Raw genomic sequence first — 20281 nt, forward strand, 5'->3', positions numbered from 1 at the left:
CCTCCGGGATAGATGGCCCCACCCGGTGGACCTGGGACCCTTCCGGTGGTCCCGGTACAATACCGATTACCCCCGAAACTTTCCCGATGGCCGAAACTTGACTTCCTATATATAAATCTTCACCTCCGAACCATTCCGGAACTCCTCGTGACGTCCGGGATCTCATCCGGGACTCCGAACAACTTTCGGGTTACCGTATACTAATATCTCAACAACCCTAGCGTCACCGAACCTTAAGTGTGTAGACCCTACGGGTTCGGGAGACACGCAGACATGACCGAGACGACTCTCCGGTCAATAACCAACAGCGGGATCTGGATACCCATGTTGGCTCCCACATGCTCCTCGATGATCTCATCGGATGAATCATGATGTCGAGCATTCAATCAATCCCGTATACAATTCCCTTTGTCAATCGGTAAGTTACTTGACCGAGACTCGATCGTCGGTATCCCAATACCTCGTTCAATCTCGTTGCCGGCAAGTCACTTTACTCGTACCGTAATGCATGATCCCGTGATCAACCACTTGGTCACATTGAGCTCATTATGATGATGCATTACTGAGTGGGCCCAGAGATACCTCTCCGTCATACGGAGTGACAAATCCCAGTCTCGATTCGTGCCAACCCAACAGACACTTTCGAAAATACCCATAGTGTACCTTTATAGTCACCCAGTTACGTTATGACGTTTGGCACACCCAAAGCACTCCTACGGTATCCGGGAGTTGCACAATCTCATGGTCTAAGGAAATGATACTTGACATTTGGAAAAGCTCTAGCAAACGAACTACACGATCTTTAAACTATGCTTAGGATTGGGTCTTGTCCTTCACATCATTCTCCTAATGATGTGATTCCGTTATCAATGACATCCAATGTCCATAGTCAGGAAACCATGACTATCTTTTGATCAACGAGCTAGTCAACTAGAGGCTCACTAGGGACGTGTTGTGGTCTATGTATTCACACATGTATTACGATTTCCGGATAACACAATTATAGCATGAACAATAGAAAATTATCATGAACAAAGAAATATAATAATAACCATTTTATTATTGCCTCTAGGGCATATTTCCAACAGTCTCTCACTTGCACTAGAGTCAATAATCTAGTTACATTGTGATGAATCGAACACCTATACAGTTCTAGTGTTGATCATGTTTTGCTCTAGGGAGAGGTTTAGTCAACGGATCTGCCACATTCAGGTCCGTATGTACTTTACAAATATCTATGTCTCCATTTTGAACACTTTCACGAATGGAGTTGAAGCGACGCTTCATATGCCTGGTCTTCCTGTGAAACCTGGGCTCCTTGGCAAGGGCAATAGCTCCAGTGTTGTCACAGAAGAGAGTCATCGGGCCCGATGCATTGGGTATGACTCCTAGGTCGGTAATGAACTCCTTCACCCAGATTGCTTCTTGTGTTGCCTCCGAGGCTGCCATGTACTCCGCTTCACATGTAGATCCCGCCACAACGCTTTGCTTGCAACTGCACCAGCTTACTGCCCCACCATTCAAAATATACATGTATCCGGTTTGTGACTTAGAGTCATCCAGATCTGTGTCGAAGCTAGCATCGACGTAACCCTTTACGACGAGCTCTTCGTCACCTCCATAAACGAGAAACATATCCTTAGTCCTCTTCAGGTACTTCAGGATATTCTTGACCGATGTCCAGTGTTCCATGCCGGGATTACTTTGGTACCTTCCTATCAAACTTACGGCAAGGTTTACATTAGGTCTGGTACACAACATAGCATACATGATAGACCCTATGGCCGAGGCATAGGGCACGACACTCATCTTTTCTCTATCTTCTGTCGTGGTCGGGCATTGAGCCGTGCTCAATCTCGTACCTTGCAATACAGGCAAGAACCCCTTCTTTGACTGATCTATATTGAACTTCTTCAATATCTTGTCAAGGTACGTACTCTGTGAAAGACCAACGAGGCGTCTCGATCTATCTCTATAGATCTTGATGCCTAATATATAAGCAGCTTCTCCAAGATCCTTCATTGAAAAACACTTGTTCAAGTAGGCCTTTATGCTTTCCAAGAATTCTATATCATTTCCATCAACAGTATGTCATCCACATACAATATGACAATGCTACAGAGCTCCCACTCACTTTCTTGTAAATGCAGACTTCTCCATAAGTCTGCGTAAACCCAATCGCTTTGATCATCTCATCAAACGAATGTTCCAACTCCGAGATGCTTGCACCAGCCCATAGATCGAGAGTTGGAGCTTGCACACCTTGTCAGCATTCTTAGGATTGACAAAACCTTCCGGCTGCATCATATACAATTCTTCCTTAAGGAAACCATTAAGGAATGTCGTTTTGACGTCCATTTGCCATATCTCATAATCATAGAATGCGACAATTGCTAACATGATTCGGACGGACTTCAGCTTCGCTACGGGTGAGAAAGTCTCATCGTAGTCAACCCCTTGAACTTGTCGATAACCCTTAGCGACAAGACGAGCTTTATAGATGGTTACATTACCATCCGCGTCTGTCTTCTTCTTAAAGATCAATTTATTTTCTATGGCTCGCCGATCATCGGGCAAGTCAGTCAAAGTCCATACTTCGTTTTCATACATGGATCCTATCTCGGATTTCATGGCTTCCAGCCATTTGTCGGAATCTAGGCCCGCCATCGCTTCTTCATAGTTCGAAGGTTCACCATTGTCTAACAACATGATTTCCAAGACAGGGTTTGATAAAGACCGAACCTCGTTGTGAGATCCGATCTGTTGTTGCGACCCGATCTTTCACGACAGCCCACCTTCAGTAGCAGTAACCTCTCGCCCACGCACGTGATGTACGCGAAATAGAGGGATTGAACCTGACGGTCCAGCACGAGAAAACCAATCTCAGCGACAGTACTCACGCGTAAAACAATTTCCTCTCAGAAATCGCAACAAAGAGGTTTTCTAAAGCTTCCTCCAAAACTTAGGGATTTTTAGACAGCTTCCCCCAAAACTCGATACAGATGTCTACCCTAAAAAGACATGGCATTTATTATCCAAAAATCATCTTCCTTTTACATCAGACGCACACATGACTTTTATATCCGTGGACTATCTACCTAGACTTGGCCCTCAAGTTGGCCGTACCTTCTATCTCTTGACCCTTGAATTAAACAAACGAAAAAACTAATTTGGAGTTTTCCATATCTAATCTTGCCTTTTACATCTCGGCAAGATCTCAACTGTCTAATTAAACTACAGGACCGACGTAAACTCTAGTTATTCTTTTGATGCACCTTGGTACGTGGTAACAAGAGGAGGACCCCATCCAGTAGCGCACAAGGAAAGAAACTCTTGAGGCAGCAGAGTCCTGGCCGTGTATCTATTCTCTGGTGGACGTGGAAACATAAAGAAATAACATATTTTATTTCCACATGCAGTAGCACATGTACGGTTTTGCTGCAAACCTTTTCTTTCCTCATATGTACGTGCACCTTGGATTGCATGCATGTGTACTTGGCTCAATGAAAACAAAACCATTTTTATATTACTTTGATCCATGGCATAGTCACGGACTCCAACTTCCATTGATCCCCATGCAAAATAGATGGCGCCCAATTCTTGCAGATATGCAGACGAATAGGTCACAGTAATACGTTCATCCTTAACTTTGCACTGCTTCTCATTAATCTTCAGATTCGGCATAACTAAAACATCATTAACGGCTTGATCAATAACTGGATTAATACTGCTAATGATTGGTGTGCTCGTATCATCATCTTCCCCTTGAAACGAAACCGTCCTCGGTTTCGTGTTAATCTCTCCAATAGAACTGTTATTTGTAGACGGAACAATGACCGTCAAATTTGTAGCACATTCGACCTTCTTACTTTCTTGTTCTTTCTGCTCTTTCATCTTCTTGAGATGTTCTTTCCTCCAGGAATTAAAACACTCCTGACCCATGGGCACTAGGTCGTACTTCTTACCCTTCTTGACGGTATATGTATGTGTTTGACAATCATACGCAACATCGTGCTCTTTGTACCATGGGTCGCCCAACAATAAGTGACATGAAACCATCGGAGCTGGAATCACGTCACACAAAACCGTGCACAAATATTTTCCCAACGAAAACGGTACCTTGGTTTGATGTGTGACACTGAGCTCTTCATGACCCCAACGGAACGAGTATGGTTGTGGGCGTGGTGTCATTGGTAGTTCCAACTTCTCCACCATCTCGATGCTTGCCGCGTTGATCAAACTCATGTGGTCAACTGTCATAGCACATGATCTCTCTTGTACCACAACACGAGTATGAAAAAGTCCATCCCATCGGCCTTCCTCCTCCAATTGAAATCCATAGCTTAGCTTCCATGATAAACCAGTCATCTTCTGCACAGTGTCATGAACAACCTTTCTCTGAATACCACATGATAAAGACCGAACCTCGTGGTGAGATCCGATCTGTTGTTGCGGCCCGATCTTTCACGACAGCCCACCTTCAGTAGCAGTAACCTCTCGCCCACGCACGTGATGTACGCGAAATAGAGGGATTGAACCTGACGGTCCAGCACGAGAAAACCAATCTCAGCGACAGTACTCACGCGTAAAACAATTTCCTCTCAGAAATCGCAACAAAGAGGTTTTCTAAAGCTTCCTCCAAAACTTAGGGATTTTTAGACAGCTTCCCCCAAAACTCGATACAGATGTCTACCCTAAAAAGACATGGCATTTATTATCCAAAAATCATCTTCCTTTTACATCAGACGCACACATGACTTTTATATCCGTGGACTATCTACCTAGACTTGGCCCTCAAGTTGGCCGTACCTTCTATCTCTTGACCCTTGAATTAAACAAACGAAAAAACTAATTTGGAGTTTTCCATATCTAATCTTGCCTTTTACATCTCGGCAAGATCTCAACTGTCTAATTAAACTACAGGACCGACGTAAACTCTAGTTATTCTTTTGATGCACCTTGGTACGTGGTAACAAGAGGAGGACCCCATCCAGTAGCGCACAAGGAAAGAAACTCTTGAGGCAGCAGAGTCCTGGCCGTGTATCTATTCTCTGGTGGACGTGGAAACATAAAGAAATAACATATTTTATTTCCACATGCAGTAGCACATGTACGGTTTTGCTGCAAACCTTTTCTTTCCTCATATGTACGTGCACCTTGGATTGCATGCATGTGTACTTGGCTCAATGAAAACAAAACCATTTTTATATTACTTTGATCCATGGCATAGTCACGGACTCCAACTTCCATTGATCCCCATGCAAAATAGATGGCGCCCAATTCTTGCAGATATGCAGACGAATAGGTCACAGTAATACGTTCATCCTTAACTTTGCACTGCTTCTCATTAATCTTCAGATTCGGCATAACTAAAACATCATTAACGGCTTGATCAATAACTGGATTAATACTGCTAATGATTGGTGTGCTCGTATCAGGGTTGCCGTACCACTCTGGTGCGGAACATGTCCTGGTGGACCTACGAAGTTCAGTAGCAACTTGATCTGAAGTTTCATGATCATCATCATTAACTTCCTCTTTAGTCGGTGCAGGCACCTCAGAAACAATTTCTTGAGTTGCGCCACTTACCGGTTCAAGAGGTAATACTTCATCAAGTTCTACTTTCCTCCCACTTACTTCTTTTGAGAGAAACTCTTTCTCTAGAAAGGATCCATTCTTGGCAACAAAGATCTTGCCTTCGGATCTGAGGTAGAAGGTATAACCAATAGTTTCTTTAGGGTATCCTATGAAGACGCATTTTTCCGATTTGGGTTCGAGCTTTTCAGGTTGAAGTTTCTTGACATAAGCATCGCATCCTCAAACTTTTAGAAACGACAGCTTAGGTTTCTTCCCAAACCACAATTCATACGGTGTATTCTCAACGGATTTCGACGGAGCCCTATTTAAAGTGAACGCGGCAGTCTCTAAAGCATAGCCCCAAAATGATAGCGGTAGATCGGTAAGAGACATCATAGATCGCACCATATCCAATAGAGTGCGATTACAACGTTCGGACACACCATTACGCTGAGGTGTTCCAGGCGGCGTGAGTTGTGAAACTATTCCACATTTCCTTAAGTGTGTGCCAAATTCGTGACTCAAGTATTCTCCCCCATGATCTGATCGCAAGAACTTGATTTTTCTGTCACGTTGATTCTCAACCTCACTCTGAAATTCCTTGAACTTTTCAAAGGTCTTAGACTTATGTTTCATTAAGTAGACATACCCATATCTACTCAAGTCATCAGTGAGGGTGAGAACATAATGATAGCCACCGCGAGCCTCAACACTCATTGGACCGCACACATCAATATGTATGATTTCCAATAAGTTGGTTGCTCGCTCCATTGTTTCTGAGAACGGAGTCTTGGTCATTTTACCCATGAGGCATGGTTCGCACGTGTCAAATGATTAGTAATCAAGAGACTCCAAAAGCCCATCTGCATGGAGCTTCTTCATGCGTTTGACACCTATGTGACCAAGGCGGCAGTGCCACAAGTATGTGGGACTATCATTATCAACCTTACATCTTTTGGTATTCACACTATGAATATGTGTAACATTACGCTCGAGATTCATTAAGAATAAACCATTCACCAGCGGAGCATGACCATAAAACATATCTCTCATATAAATAGAACAACCATTATTTTCGGATTTAAATGAGTAGCCACCTCGAATTAAACGAGATCCTGATACAATGTTCATGCTCAAAGATGTCACTAAATAAAAGTTATTGAGGTTTAAAACTAATCCCGTAGGTAAATATAGAGGTAGCGTGCCGATGGCGATCACATCGACCTTGGAACCATTCCCGACACGCATCGTCACCTCGTCCTTCGCCAGTCTCCGCTTATTCCGCAGCTCCTGCTTTGAGTTACAAATGTGAGCAACCGCACCGGTATCAAATACCCAGGAGCTACTACGAGTACTGGTAAGGTACACATCAATTACATGTATATCACATATACCTTTAGTGTTGCCGGCCTTCTTGTCCGCTAAGTATTTGGGGCAGTTCCGCTTCCAGTGACCACTTCCCTTGCAATAAAAACACTCAGTCTCAGGCTTGGGTCCATTCTTTGACTTCTTCCAGGCAGTTTGCTTACCGGGCGCGGCAACCCCCTTGCCGTCCTTCTTGAAGTTCTTCTTACCCTTGCCTTTCTTAAACTTGGTGGTTTTATTAACCATCAACACTTGATGTTCCTTTTTGATCTCCACCTCCGCTGATTTCAGCATTGAATATACCTCAGGAATGGTCTTTTCCATCCCCTGCATATTTAAGTTCATCAAAAAGCTCTTGTAGCTCGGTGGAAGCGACTGAAGGATTCTGTCAATGACCGCGAGATTAACTCCCAGCTGAGTCAAGCGGTTATGCAACCCAGACATTTTGAGTATGTGCTCACTGACAGAACTATTTTCCTCCATCTTACAACTGAAGAACTTGTCGGAGACTTCATATCTCTCGACCCGGGCATGAGCTTGGAAAACCATTTTCAGCTCTTCGAACATCTCATATGCTCCGTGTTGCTCAAAACTCTTTTGGAGCCCCGGTTCTAAGCTGTAAAGCATGTCGCACTGAACAAGGGAGTAATCATCAGCACGTGACTGCCAAGCGTTTATAACGTCTTGGTTCTCTGGGATGGGTGCGTCATCTAGCGGTGCTTCTAGGACATAATTTTTCTTGGCAGCTATGAGGATGATCCTCAGGTTCCGGACCCAGTCCGTATAGTTGTTGCCATCATCTTTCATCTTGGTTTTCTCTAGGAACGCGTTGAAGTTGAGGGCAACATTAGCGTGGGCCATTTGATCTACAAGACATAGTGTAAAGATTTTAGACTAAGTTCATGATAATTAAGTTCATCTAATCAAATTATTCAATGAACTCCCACTCAGATAGACATCCCTCTAGTCATCTAAGTGAAACATGATCCGAGTCAACTAGGCCGTGTCCGATCATCACGTGAGACGGACTAGTCAACATCGGTGAACATCTTCATGTTGATCGTATCTTTTATACGACTCATGCTCGACCTTTCGGTCTTCCGTGTTCCGAGGCCATGTATGTACATGCTAGGCTCGTCAAGTCAACCTAAGTGTATTGCGTGTGTAAATCTGGCTTACACCCGTTGTATTCGAACGTTAGAATCTATCACACCCGATCATCACGTAGTGCTTCGAAACAACGAACCTTCGCAACGGTGCACAGTTAGGGGGGACACTTTCTTGAAATTATTACGAGGGATCATCTTATTTAAGCTACCGTCGTTCTAAGCAAATAAGATATAAAACATGATAAACATCACATGCAATCAAATAGTGACATGATATGGCCAATATCATTTGCTCCTTTTGATCTTCATCTTCGGGGCTCCATGATCATCGTTGTCACCGGCATGACACCATGATCTCCATCATCATGATCTCCATCATCATGTCTTCTTGAAGTTGTCTCGTCATCTATTACTTCTACTACTATGGCTAACGCTTTAGCAATAAAATAAAGTAATTACATGACATTTATGTTGACACACAGGTCATAAATAAATTAAGACAACTCCTATGGCTCCTGCCGGTTGTCATACTCATCAACATGCAAGTCGTGATTCCTATTACAAGAATATGATCAATCTCATACATCACATATATCATTCATCACATCCTTTTGGCCATATCACATCACACGGCACATGCTGCAAAAACAAGTTAGACGTCCTCTAATTGTTGTTGCAAGTTTTTACGTGGCTGCTATAGGTTTCTAGCAAGAACGTTTCTTACCTACGCCAAAACCACAACGTGATATGCCAATTTCTATTTAACCTTCATAAGGACCCTTTTCATCGAATCCGATCCGACTAAAGTGGGAGAGACAGACACCCGCTAGCCACCTTATGCAACTAGTGCATGTCAGTCGGTGGAATCAGTCTCACGTAAGCGTACGTGTAAGGTCGGTCCGGGACGCTTCATCCCACGATGCCGCCGAATCAAGATAATACTAGTAACGGCAAGTAAATTGACAATATCGACGCCCACAACTGCTTTGTGTTCTACTCGTGCAAAGAAACTACGCATAGACCTAGCTCATGATGCCACTGTTGGGGAACGTAGCAGAATTTTAAAATTTTCTACGCATCACCAAGATCAATCTATGGAGTCATCTAGCAACGAGGGAGAGGGAAGTGCATCTACATACCCTTGTAGATCGCGAGCGGAAGCTTTCAAGAGAACGGGGTTGATGGAGTCGTACTCGTCGTGATCCAAATCACCGATGACCTAGCGCCGAACGGACGACACCTCCGCGTTCAACACACGTACGGTTGGGAAGAAGCCTCCTCCAACTTGATCCAACAAGGGGAAGGAGAGGCTGATGGATATCCAGCAGCACGACGGCGTGGTGGTGGAAGCAACGGTGATCTCGGCAGGGCTTCACCAAGCTCGGGGAGAGGGAGAAGTGTCACGGGAGGGAGAGGGAGACGCCAGGGGCTAGGGTGCGGCTACCCTCCCTCCCCCACTATATATAGGACCCCTAGGGGGGCGCCGGCCCTAGGAGATGGGATCTCCAAGGGGGGCGGCGGCCAAGAGGGGTGGAGTGCCCCCCAAGCCAAGTGGGGCGCCCCCACCCCTAGGGTTTTCAACCCTAGGCGCAGGGGGAGGCCCATGGGGGGCGCACCAGCCCACTAGGGGCTGGTTCCCCTCCCACTTCAGCCCATGGGGCCCTCCGGGATAGGTGGCCCTACCCGGTGGACCCCCGGGACCCTTCCAGTGGTCTCGGTACAATACCGATTACCCCCCAAAATTTCCCGATGGCCGAAACTTGACTTCCTATATATAAATATTCACCTCCGGACCATTTCGGAACTCCTCGTGACGTCCGGGATCTCATCCGGGACTCTGAACAACTTTCGGGTTACCGTATACTAATATCTCAACAACCCTAGCGTCACCAAACCTTAAGTGTGTAGACCCTATGGGTTCGGAAGACACGCAGACATGACCGAGACGACTCTCTGGTCAATAACCAACAGCGGGATCTGGATACCCATGTTGGATCCCACATGCTCCTCGATGATCTCATCGGATGAACCATGATGTCGAGGATTCAATCAATCCCGTATACAATTCCCTTTGTCAATCGGTACGTTACTTGCCCGAGACTCGATCGTCGGTATCCCAATACCTCGTTCAATCTCGTTGCCGGCAAGTCACTTTACTCGTACCGTAATGCATGATCCCGTGATCAACCACTTGGTCACATTGAGCTCATTATGATGATGCATTACCGAGTGGGCCCAGAGATACCTCTCCGTCATACGGAGTGACAAATCCCAGTCTCGATTCGTGCCAACCCAACAGACACTTTCGGAGATACCCGTAGTGTACCTTTATAGTCACCCAGTTACATTGTGACGTTTGGCACACCCAAAGCACTCCTACGGTATCCAGGAGTTGCACAATCTCATGGTCTAAGGAAATGATACATGACATTCGGAAAAGCTCTAGCAAATGAACTACACGATCTTTAAGCTATGCTTAGGATTGGGTCTTGTCCATCACATCATTCTCCTAATGATGTGATTCCGTTATCAATGACATCCAATGTCCATAGTCAGGAAACCATGACTATCTTTTGATCAACGAGCTAGTCAACTAGAGGCTCACTAGGGACGTGTTGTGGTCTATGTATTCACACATGTATTACGATTTCCGGATAACATAATTATAGCATGAACAATAGACAATTATCATGAACAAAGAAATATAATAATAACTATTTTATTATTGCCTCTAGGGCATATTTCCAACAATCCAACATGTTGGGGATGGGTCCAGCCTATCGTATCCAACATGGCAGACGCGTCTTGGACGCGTAGTGTTTCATATCCCTCCCACATACGGGTTGGCTCTAAGAGCAACTCTAGCAGACCCCGCATCCAGCCGGCCCACAAAACTCGTTTGCAGTTTGCGCAAAACAGCTTTTGCGGGCCGGCGCGGGCTGGCACAGATGCAGACCCCCCAAACGGATCCGTAAAAAAATATATTCGCGGAATATGCTTTTTTACGGGTCGGCTATGCGGGTTCTGCTCTTTGCGCCGCTGCATCCCCGCATATCATCAGCCCGCAAATATCAAATCCAACATAATTCAACAATCAAAAACAAACTAAATTATTCAAATCAAACATAAAACAATAATCATCCGCATTACAAATGATTATTCAAATCATCGTAGCAAACTTAAATAATGTAATACAAAACTTGTCATGAATACATACAAATGAATACAAAAATTAGTCATTGTCCAACCCTTTGCCAATGGTGCTCAATGAGATCTTCCTGAAGTTGAAAGTGTGTGTCTGCATTTTCAATCTCCTTGTATGTATGAAGAAAAGCTCTAATGCGGTTTGGGTCTCTAGTTGGTTTGACACGGCTACCCACATTGTCGTAAAAGAATTCTAAGTTCATTCCTCTCTCATCTTCAAGAATCATATTGTGCAGGATAACACAGCAAGTCATGATGTTCTTCAGGGTTTTCTTATCCCCAAAACAAGCAGGACCACGGACAATGGCAAACCTAGATTGCAAAACACCGAATGCTCTTTCGATGTCTTTTCGGGCTGCCTCTTGCACCCTTGCAAATTCACATTATTTTTTGTTTTGGGTTCTTTGATGCTCTTGACAAATGTGCACCAAGGAGGGTATATACCATCTGCAAGATAGTACCCTTTTGTGTACTCATGCCCATTGATAATGTAGTTGCAAGCAGGAGCATCACCACTAGCAAGCCTAGCAAACAAATGAGAGCGTTGCAACACATTGATATCATTGAGAGTGCCAGGCATACCAAAAAAGCAATGCCAAATCCATAAATCCTCGGATGCTACGGCCTCTAGCACAATTGTTGCATCACAAGACTTGCCATAATACATTCCTTGCCAAGCCTTGGGGCAATTTTTCTAATTCCAATGCATACAATTAATCCTACCTAGCATGCCAGGCCAACCTCTCCTCTCATTAGCTGCCATCAATTTCTTTATATCATCTTTATTTGGTGCCCGAAGATACTCGGGACCAAAGACACGGACGACCACTTTCGCAAATCTACGCACAGACTCAATTGTGCTATCTTCACCAATGCGAAGATACTCATCGGTATAGTCAGCCGGAACACCATATGCAATCACCCGCATAGCCGCGGAGATTTTTTGATATGCACTAAATCCCTTTAAGCCCGCGTCATTCCTTCTTTGAGTAAAATACTAGCAATTTGCCTCGCAAGCTTCAACAAGTTTCACAAAGAGGGATCGGCGCATTCGGTACCTTCTGCGAAAGAGGTGTGCAGGATATGTAGGATCCTTCGCAAAATAATCTTGCATCAACATCTCGTTCCCAAGATGGCGATTCCAAGGAATGCACAGACACCCGACAGTAGATCCTCGCCTCCTCTTCCGGTACTCGTCTTCATGCTCCTTCACGGCAAGCGCCATGACTAATGTTTGCTGCCGAAAGGTCGCAAGCATGGTCTCCACATTCGAGTCATTCGAATCAGACGAATCGGATAGCAAGAACTTCTCGCACGGGGTCAACTCCATCTACACGTACACCGGCGTGTCAATCTACTACACAGCTTGCAAAAATCACAAAAAAAGACTAACCGGTGGCGAGTGATCCCGGGCGGCGACGAGGGGGGTGCGCTCGGCGGTGGTCGATCCCCAGCGCCGGCGGCGGCGGGGGGCGGCTCTTCTCGCCGGATTGGGAGGGGCGGTGCAGCAGCTCGGCGCGGGAGGGTGTGGGGCGGCCCCGCGGAGCGATTCCGCCCGCAGATATGGCCGGAATCGCCGGCGGCAGGCGGGCGGAAGCAGAAGGAGGGGGGGGGAAAGAGTGTGTGGCTGAAATGTTCCTTCCGCCAACTGCTTCTCTGTGATGTAGGGCACCGCAGCCGCGAGGGAGAAACCTGCGTTTTCTCGAGTTGGGGTCAGGAATTTGCCGCGCCTCCCAAAAATTTTTGCGGGCCGAGACGAGAAGCGGGGTCTGGTTGGGCAGGCTTTCCGGCCCGTAGCCGGGTCGGAGATATGGGGTCTGCTAGAGTTGCTCTAAGGCGTGCCAGACAACCCCAAATGTTTGGGCTAGCTTTGAAGTCATGGTCAGGCTGACCATTGACTCCACTGTAGGCTGTAGCCGCCCTTCTTCCTCGGTTCCATCGACCTTCCTTGGCCGTCCCTATCACCATTGACGCTTGCATACCTGCCTGCCTGTCCTTTTCTCTGAATTTTCCAATCACACTCCATCGTTTCACTTTCACGGCAAACTTGGTCGTCAAGGTTCCTTCCTACAGTAAGTCACAATTTGTATGTGATGTGGTCAAACAGAGTGGGCGCTTGCTCTGACAGATTCCAGCTATAAACACAGGCCACCTCTGCTCGCCGTCGCCAACCAGAGCACGTAGCCCAAAAGAAAATGCAGCAGGCCGGCCAAGGAGCGCAGCCCGCCAAGAAGCCGGCCATGGAGGTGACGCTCCGGCGGTTCAGCCTCGACGACGTGGACGCCATGATGGCGTGGGCGTCGGACCCGCAGGTGGCCGCCCCCTGCCGCTGGGAGCCGTACGAGTCCACGGAGCCCCTGCTCGCCTTCATCCGCGACGCCGTGCTCCCGCACCCCTGGTTCCGCGCCATCTGCCTCGCCGGCGACGGCGACCGCCCCGTCGGCGCGATCTCCGTGTCGCCGACGGACGACGCGTGCCGCGCGGAGCTCGGGTACGTGCTGGCGCGCGCGCACTGGGGGAAAGGGGTGGCCACGGCGGCCGTGCGGCGGGCGGTGGCCGCGGTGTTCGGCGAGGTGGAGGGGCTGCAGCGCGTGGAGGCGCTGGTGGACGTGGCCAACGTGGCGTCGCAGCGGGTGCTGGAGAAGGCCGGGTTCCGGCGGGAGGCCGTGCTGCGGCGGTACTGCCTGCTCAAGGGCGCCGTCAAGGACATGCTCATCTTCAGCTTCATCTCCACCGACACTGTGCTGCTCGACTGATTGGTGTCATAATTCAGCTTCATGTATACCCACCCGAAAAGAAATTTTCGTAATGTCATGTGAAACTTTGCTTTCTTTATTAATTGTTCAGTCAAGTTAATAAACAGACTGGTTATGGAATCTTCTAGAAGGTTGCTAACCGCTTCAGGTCCATTTTTTTTCCAGTTGTTTCTTTTACATTATTTCTATTTTATTTTAAATTTTCAAAAGGATGATTTTTTCTAAATAAAATGTTCGAAAATCTTCATAAATTGTTTGTAATTTCAAAAAATGCTCATGTTTTCAAAAAAATGTCCATGAATTTCAAAAAATGTTCATGTTTTCAAATATTGTTTGAAATTTAACAAAGTGTTTCCGTTTTGAGATTTCACAGAAAATCAGAGGTAAAAAAAGAGTTTATGTTTCAACAGAAACGTTTCGGATTTCAAAAACAAATCCCTTTTTCAAAATTTGTTCACAAATTAAAAAACTGTTTGCATTTTTTAAAAATGAGCACAGATTCAAAAATTGTTTGGAATTTCCAAAGTTGTACCACCACTGCATTTCCTTTGCTCTAAAGGTGCACGTGGGATTGGCAACTTTATACTCGTCGTGCATACTTGATTTACCACCGCTGCACGCTAGGTAGCTTGGTCGGTATATAGTACTCCCTCCGTTCACTTTTATAAATCATTTCAGACAACTAAAAAATAGGCTATTTTGCACATTGTCTGAAATGTCTTTAAGGCCTTATAAAAATGAATAGAGGGAGTACTATCTTAGACTAGTGCGACGAACTCATTCACGTATATGATCCTAGCTAGAGTACCGGCAGCTGCACATCCGCCTCCAAGCTCTAGCTACGATCGTCATCAACCACAGACCTCCCCTCCATCAACGGTGTTGTGGAGAACAACAACCCGCCCGCCCGGAGGCGCTCTGGATCCGTTTCTTCCACTCGTTTGTCAGCCGTCCAAGACTGGCACCACCTTCCGGGTCACCATTTGTGTTTCTTTTTCATGCGTCGTCGTTGATCTAGTGGCTATACTGTAGCTGCTCCACGCTCACCTGCCCCCGCGCGTGGGAAGCGTGCGCCCATGGCGACGGAGGTGACCCTGCGCCGCTTCGACCTCTCGGACGTGGACGCCATGATGGCATGGGCGTCCGACCCCGAGGTCGCCGCCTTCTGCCGCTGGGAGCCCTTCGCGTCCACGGAGACGGAAGCCCTGCTCGCCCACATCCGGGACACCGCGCTCCCGCACCAGTGGTACCGCGCCATCTGCCTCGCCGGCGACGCCCGCCCCGTCGGCTCGGTGTCCCTGGAGCCCACGGCTGACCGGTGCCGCGGGGAGCTCGGCTACGTGGTGGCCCGCGCGCACTGGGGCAGGGGCGTGGCCACCGCCGCCGTGAGGGCCGCGCTCGCCGCGGTGTTCGGCGAGGTGGAGGGGCTGGCCCGCGTGGAGGCGCTCGTGGACGTGGACAACGCGGCGTCGCAGCGCGTGGTGGAGAAGGCCGGGTTCCGGCGCGAGGGCATGCTGCGGCGCCACTACTGGCACAAGGGCCGCGTCAGGGATCTCGCCATCTACGGCTTCGTCTCCGGCGATCCCTTGCCCCCATCACATGAGGATGAGGTAGGTAAGCCGCTCGCTCGCCGTGACTCTCGTACGTCCAGCGTCTCACTCTGTCCAACGAATTAGGGTCGGAGACCGATGGAGCGAGAAGCGGCAGCCCGGACGCCGGAGCGCGCGGACGAGGTGACCCTCCGGCCGTTCGACCTCCCCGACGCCGACGCCGACGCCATGACGGCGTGGGCGGAAGACCCCGAACTAGTACCGCCTACGGCCTCCATGGCGTCGGGGGTCCACTTCTCCCCGTCCCGCGACGCCCTGCTCGCGTTCCTCCGGGGCACCGACCCGCCGCACACCTGGATCCGCGCCGTCTGCCTCGGCGGCGCCATCGTGGGCGCGGTGACCGTGTTGCGCACAGAGGACCGGTGCCGCGCGGAGGTCGGGACCGCGCTGGCGCGCGCGCACCGGGGCAGGGGCGTGGCCGCGGCGGTCCTGAGGAGCGCGGCGACCGCGGCCTTCGGGGACCTGGAGGGCGTGGAGCGCGTGGAGGCGCTGGTGGACGCGGACGACGCCGCGTCCCTGCGCGCGCTGGAGGACGCCGGGTTCCGCCGCGAGGCCGTGCTGCGGCGCCACCGCGACGCCAAGGACGTGGTCGTCTACAGCCTCATCTCCACCGACGGCGACCCACTCATCGACTCACGCAGTTCATGACGATGTTGGCTGGCTTGCTGCCATACGAAATGCTAATAAAATCGACTCACGCATCATCAACACCATCAAATGTTACCAAGAAAAAGAAACCGAATTACATTGCTGTGTTTCACTCTCAGCCGCGGATTACAAGAAGAAGGTGCTGCTGCTGCTGTTCTGCCGGTCTCTCCAAGAGATCGGAGCTTATGTATGAGAGAACACACGGGCTCGATTATTGAACTTTTTGTTGAGTTGAGACTTGGACGGGATCCCCATGGAGACGGCGAGAGAGCACGGGCATTGCAGGATGCCGGCCGGCGGTCGATCAGGCCTCCCAGCCGCGGAGGACGGTGGCGCGGGCGACGCGGTTGACGCCGAGGGTGAAGGCGCCCATGCGGAGGTCGCAGTGGTGGGAGCGGCACATCTCCTTGGTGTCCCGGAAGGCGCGGGTCATGTACGTCTTGAGCTCCCGGTTCACCTTCTCCTCGTCCCACATGAACCCCTGGATGTTCTGCACCCACTCGAAGTAGCTCACCGTCACGCCACCCGAGTTGGCCAGGATGTCCGGCAGGATCAGCACCCCCTTCTTCGCCAGAATCTGCACCACGAACATGTGCATTTCTCCACTGTCAGTCAGTGTGTGAATTGAATTATGTCAACAAATGCGAGCTTTGTTTTGTGGCAAAATTTTGGGTGTTCTTGCCTCGTCGGCCTCGGGGTCTGTCGGGTGGTTCGCAGCCTCGATGATGTATTTTGCTTTGATGGCATCAGCATTGTCCCTAGGAGAACAAATCATGGTTAAGAACAGCCTTTTTATTAACAAAAATGTTTTAAGATACCGAAAAAAATAACAGCCAGGAGGATACTAGTATAATTGAAGTTCAGAGCAGAAATCTGATAGAAGGTAGGATATAAAGTGAGCTGGGACGAGGAAGAAGAAGATTACTTGTTTATGACTCCTCCCAGCGCTGCCGGGATGAGCACATCGCACTCTTCGGTGAGCAGCGAGGTCGGGTCGACGGCGTCTCCTCCGTCAAAGCCCTTGATCCCACGGTTCTCCGCCGAGTGCTTCATCAGCTTGGCTATGTCAATGCCATTGGAGTTCTTGACAGCCCCTGTGACATCGCTGATGGCGATCACCTTGCCGCCAGCTTCAGTGATCAGTTGAGCAGCCCAGGAGCCAACATTACCGAATCCCTGAAAAAGGCAAAGCACCCAATAATTGCTTATCTCTGCAAATGTAGGTGAAGAAACATAGTTCTGATCTTACTTTCTTTTTAGTAAGAAAAGTTCTGGTCTTGCTCCCTTACTCCCTTTTGTAACCATAAAGTTCAAAAGTGCGTATTGTGCGATCCACTGACGGTCACTTTTTAACTAGTAGTATTTCTTAAATCTATGTTTGTAATAATAGATTGAGGCTTCATGACTCACACCACACTGAATCCTCAATTCAATTACTTTTCATCATTTTAAATTCAAAGAGCTTAACTCATTAGCCTACACATTATTTAATTACCTGGATTACAAAACGCTGGCCTGCAATGCCTTTGCCATGCTCTGCAAGTAGGGCTTCAGTGGCAAACAGAACTCCCCTTCCAGTAGCTGCATCTCTTCCCAGTGATCCTCCAAGGTCCTGTGTTGAGCAAAAAATTCTCTCGACAATCAAATGCTGCATCTTCCACATTTGATCTGGAAATAACATTTCCATTGCACATTATATGATAGAGTTTCAGGATGGATAATTACCACAGGCTTTCCTGTCACCACAGCAGGTGAGTAGCCATGGAACTTTGAGTACTCATCCAGTATCCATGCCATTGTCTGAATCCATGAATGAAACAAGCAAAAGAATCCACATCAGAATACAGATGAATAATTCTCACAGCACTCTGCAGAGAAATAATAAATATGCAAAGGACAATAAATAACCTGTGCGTTGGTGCCCATATCTGGAGCTGGAACATCGGTGTGGATGCCAATTAAGTCATGAATTTTCTGGGTGAAAACTCGGGTAAGCCGTTCGAGCTCCGATATGCTCAGGTCTCCGGGACTGCACCCAATGCCACCTTTAGCGCCTCCATACGGAATATTGGCCACGGCTGTTTTCCATGTCATCAGTTGCGCCAAGGCATTGACCTCGTCAGGATCAACCTGAATTTTATCATAGTTTGTCAGTGCAAGAACTTACTATGATCATAGATAATCTTGGTTGCCAGTGTCTTGAACTTGCATGCACATGATCGGTTTTTATGGAAACCAAGTCAGAATGTCAGAATGTGATCCAGTATAGTAGCTTTAGTGAGACGTGACTAATTTCCAAAATAGCTTTGTTCTGCTTTACTGCAAGTAGATATTGCAATTGCATAACTAGGTATGGGCTGAACAGTAAGTCATTCAACTGTCTGACAGATTCCGGAAGGAGATCGAATTTATGCGGAAGGACCATTTCAAGTCGGCGACAGCGCGGCAAGAATCGAGTGCTTATTGGATGGTTGTATCATGATGAACAGAAGAACCCAGGAATATATATACATATATGTGTGCTCACCTCATGGTGGTATCTGATTCCACCCTTCATAGGGCCCCTGGCATTGTCATGCTGCACCCTAAACCCAACATAGGATGCTAATGTCCCATCATCTTTCGGGATTGTGCACTCAACCTGCAACCACACAAGCAGCATGTTACTGAATAATGGAACAAACAGTTTAGCTTACATAGACAGCAAACATACTCAAAAGTTAGAACGGTCCTGCACACGGTTTAACCTTACAGAGTAAGTGGCTAAGAGGTCAGTTCAACGAACTTTTTTTGCCATATTCAGCAGGAAAATCAGAATAAATTAACATGCATAGGGAAAGTAAGAGTGTGTGAGAGAGAAAATCAAGTGAAGTTCCCCACAAATAAATAAATAAATCAAGTGAAGTAGTAGGTTGGAAAATGTCGAATCCGAAGATAATCTGGTAGCCTAACCAGAAATTCATAAATTTACAGACCAGATAAGAAATAATCGCAGGTCAACTATACTAAGTCCCCAAGGACCAAGGTGATACTTCTCAATAACCACTGAACTCCATAGAACAAAGAGCGTACATCGCTATCCAGATTCACTCATTCACAGCAAAAAACAGAAAAAAAATCCGGGATCAAGGAATAATCACCTTGATCTCCCTGAAGGGGATGAGCAGGCTCTTCTCGAGCTTGGAGTCGAGGCCCAGCAGCTTGGCCGCCTGCTTGAAGTTCCGGCTGGTGGCCGCCAATGCGTTCATCCTGCCCGACGAAATCCCCCCTCCGGAGCCGCCGCGCCTGAAAAACGGATCCAGAAACCCAACATCATAGGTAGCAATCCAAGAACACTAATCACACGAGACAAAAAGATTAAACTCTGCGCGAGGAACCAAAGGATAATCTGCTTTTATATTACCGGCGAGTGGAGTAGCCGCGAAGTGTTAGTGGCGAGCAGCGGCACAAAGACTATGGAGGAGTTTCAGGTAGGCCGTATGCATATATAGGCACACTGGGCTGAACCCCTCGGTGGATTTGGGTTCCGTTCAAAAAGCAGAGGAGATTTTTCTTTTAAATTTTAATTTTTTTTTGTCTCTACAAGGATAAGAACAAGATCTGATTCTCGCCCTGCCTGCAATTAATTTCCCTCGAGACCCGAGCCCTGTCTGCACTCAATACCGTAATTAACTACTACTACTCCTAGCCTACCAGTACCAGATTGAAGAGCATCAATCTATGCCAAGGAATCGACCACCTCCCCTTTTGTTTAGTTTAGAAGAGGTGCTAGGCTAGGAGGAGCGCTGCTCAGTAGTTCCGGGCTAGGAGCTTACTAACATCTACTACAAAATGATCACTGTTCTAGGGCCAACATCTGAATGAAGATCCAGACTGCCGACAGCTGCGCTTGTTTTGCTGAGAAAATGCCCAGAATTTGAGCCACAAGTCAGTGGAAGTGAGTGTTCAAGGAAGCCTCTGCATGTGGCAACTTCAGATTACTGCTCAAATCGGTTAGGTGTGCTATGTACGT

General features: G+C 47.7%; 3 protein-coding genes across 3 annotated transcripts; 2 read left to right on the forward strand and 1 right to left on the reverse strand.

Annotated features, from left to right (window-relative positions):
• Positions 1-13342: 13342 nt before the first annotated feature.
• On the forward strand, positions 13343-14267 carry LOC123105377 (uncharacterized N-acetyltransferase p20-like). The gene has a single exon (XM_044527434.1). It carries the CDS (start codon positions 13451-13453, stop codon positions 14009-14011), a length of 561 nt encoding a protein of 186 aa, XP_044383369.1. The 5' UTR covers positions 13343-13450; the 3' UTR covers positions 14012-14267.
• Positions 14268-14599: 332 nt separating this feature from the next.
• LOC123105376 (uncharacterized) lies at positions 14600-16278 on the forward strand. The gene is made up of 2 exons (XM_044527433.1): positions 14600-15621; positions 15688-16278. Exons 1-2 carry the CDS (start codon positions 15088-15090, stop codon positions 16267-16269), a joined length of 1116 nt encoding a protein of 371 aa, XP_044383368.1. The 5' UTR covers positions 14600-15087; the 3' UTR covers positions 16270-16278.
• A 44-nt stretch (positions 16279-16322) lies between these two features.
• Positions 16323-19928, reverse strand: LOC123105375 (glutamate dehydrogenase 1, mitochondrial). Its single transcript, XM_044527432.1, has 9 exons — positions 19673-19928; positions 19410-19554; positions 18797-18910; positions 18178-18399; positions 17995-18069; positions 17765-17881; positions 17195-17445; positions 16952-17027; positions 16323-16846 (listed from the first exon to the last, which is right to left on the reverse strand). The coding sequence occupies exons 2-9, from the start codon at positions 19515-19517 to the stop codon at positions 16574-16576; spliced, it is 1236 nt and encodes a 411-aa protein (XP_044383367.1). The 5' UTR covers positions 19518-19554; positions 19673-19928; the 3' UTR covers positions 16323-16573.
• Positions 19929-20281: the final 353 nt, after the last annotated feature.

The sequence above is a fragment of the Triticum aestivum genome, chromosome 5A, assembly GCF_018294505.1.
Source record: "Triticum aestivum cultivar Chinese Spring chromosome 5A, IWGSC CS RefSeq v2.1, whole genome shotgun sequence".
Taxonomy (NCBI): Eukaryota; Viridiplantae; Streptophyta; class Magnoliopsida; order Poales; family Poaceae; genus Triticum; species Triticum aestivum.

What these genes read in the sequence shown, in the direction of transcription:
- LOC123105377 (XM_044527434.1), top strand. Translation starts at nt 13,451, where the DNA reads ATGCAGCAGGCCGGCCAAGGAGCGCAGCCCGCCAAGAAGCCGGCCATG.
- LOC123105376 (XM_044527433.1), top strand. Translation starts at nt 15,088, where the DNA reads ATGGCGACGGAGGTGACCCTGCGCCGCTTCGACCTCTCGGACGTGGAC. An exon ending in CCCCATCACATGAGGATGAG is followed by an intron (nt 15,622 to 15,687) that starts GTAGGTAAGCCG and finishes CCAACGAATTAG; the next exon opens with GGTCGGAGACCGATGGAGCG.
- LOC123105375 (XM_044527432.1), bottom strand. Translation starts at nt 19,517, where the DNA reads ATGAACGCATTGGCGGCCACCAGCCGGAACTTCAAGCAGGCGGCCAAG. An exon ending in GAATCAGATACCACCATGAG is followed by an intron (nt 18,400 to 18,796) that starts GTGAGCACACAT and finishes GATAAAATTCAG; the next exon opens with GTTGATCCTGACGAGGTCAA. An exon ending in TGGTGACAGGAAAGCCTGTG is followed by an intron (nt 17,882 to 17,994) that starts GTAATTATCCAT and finishes TGCTCAACACAG; the next exon opens with GACCTTGGAGGATCACTGGG.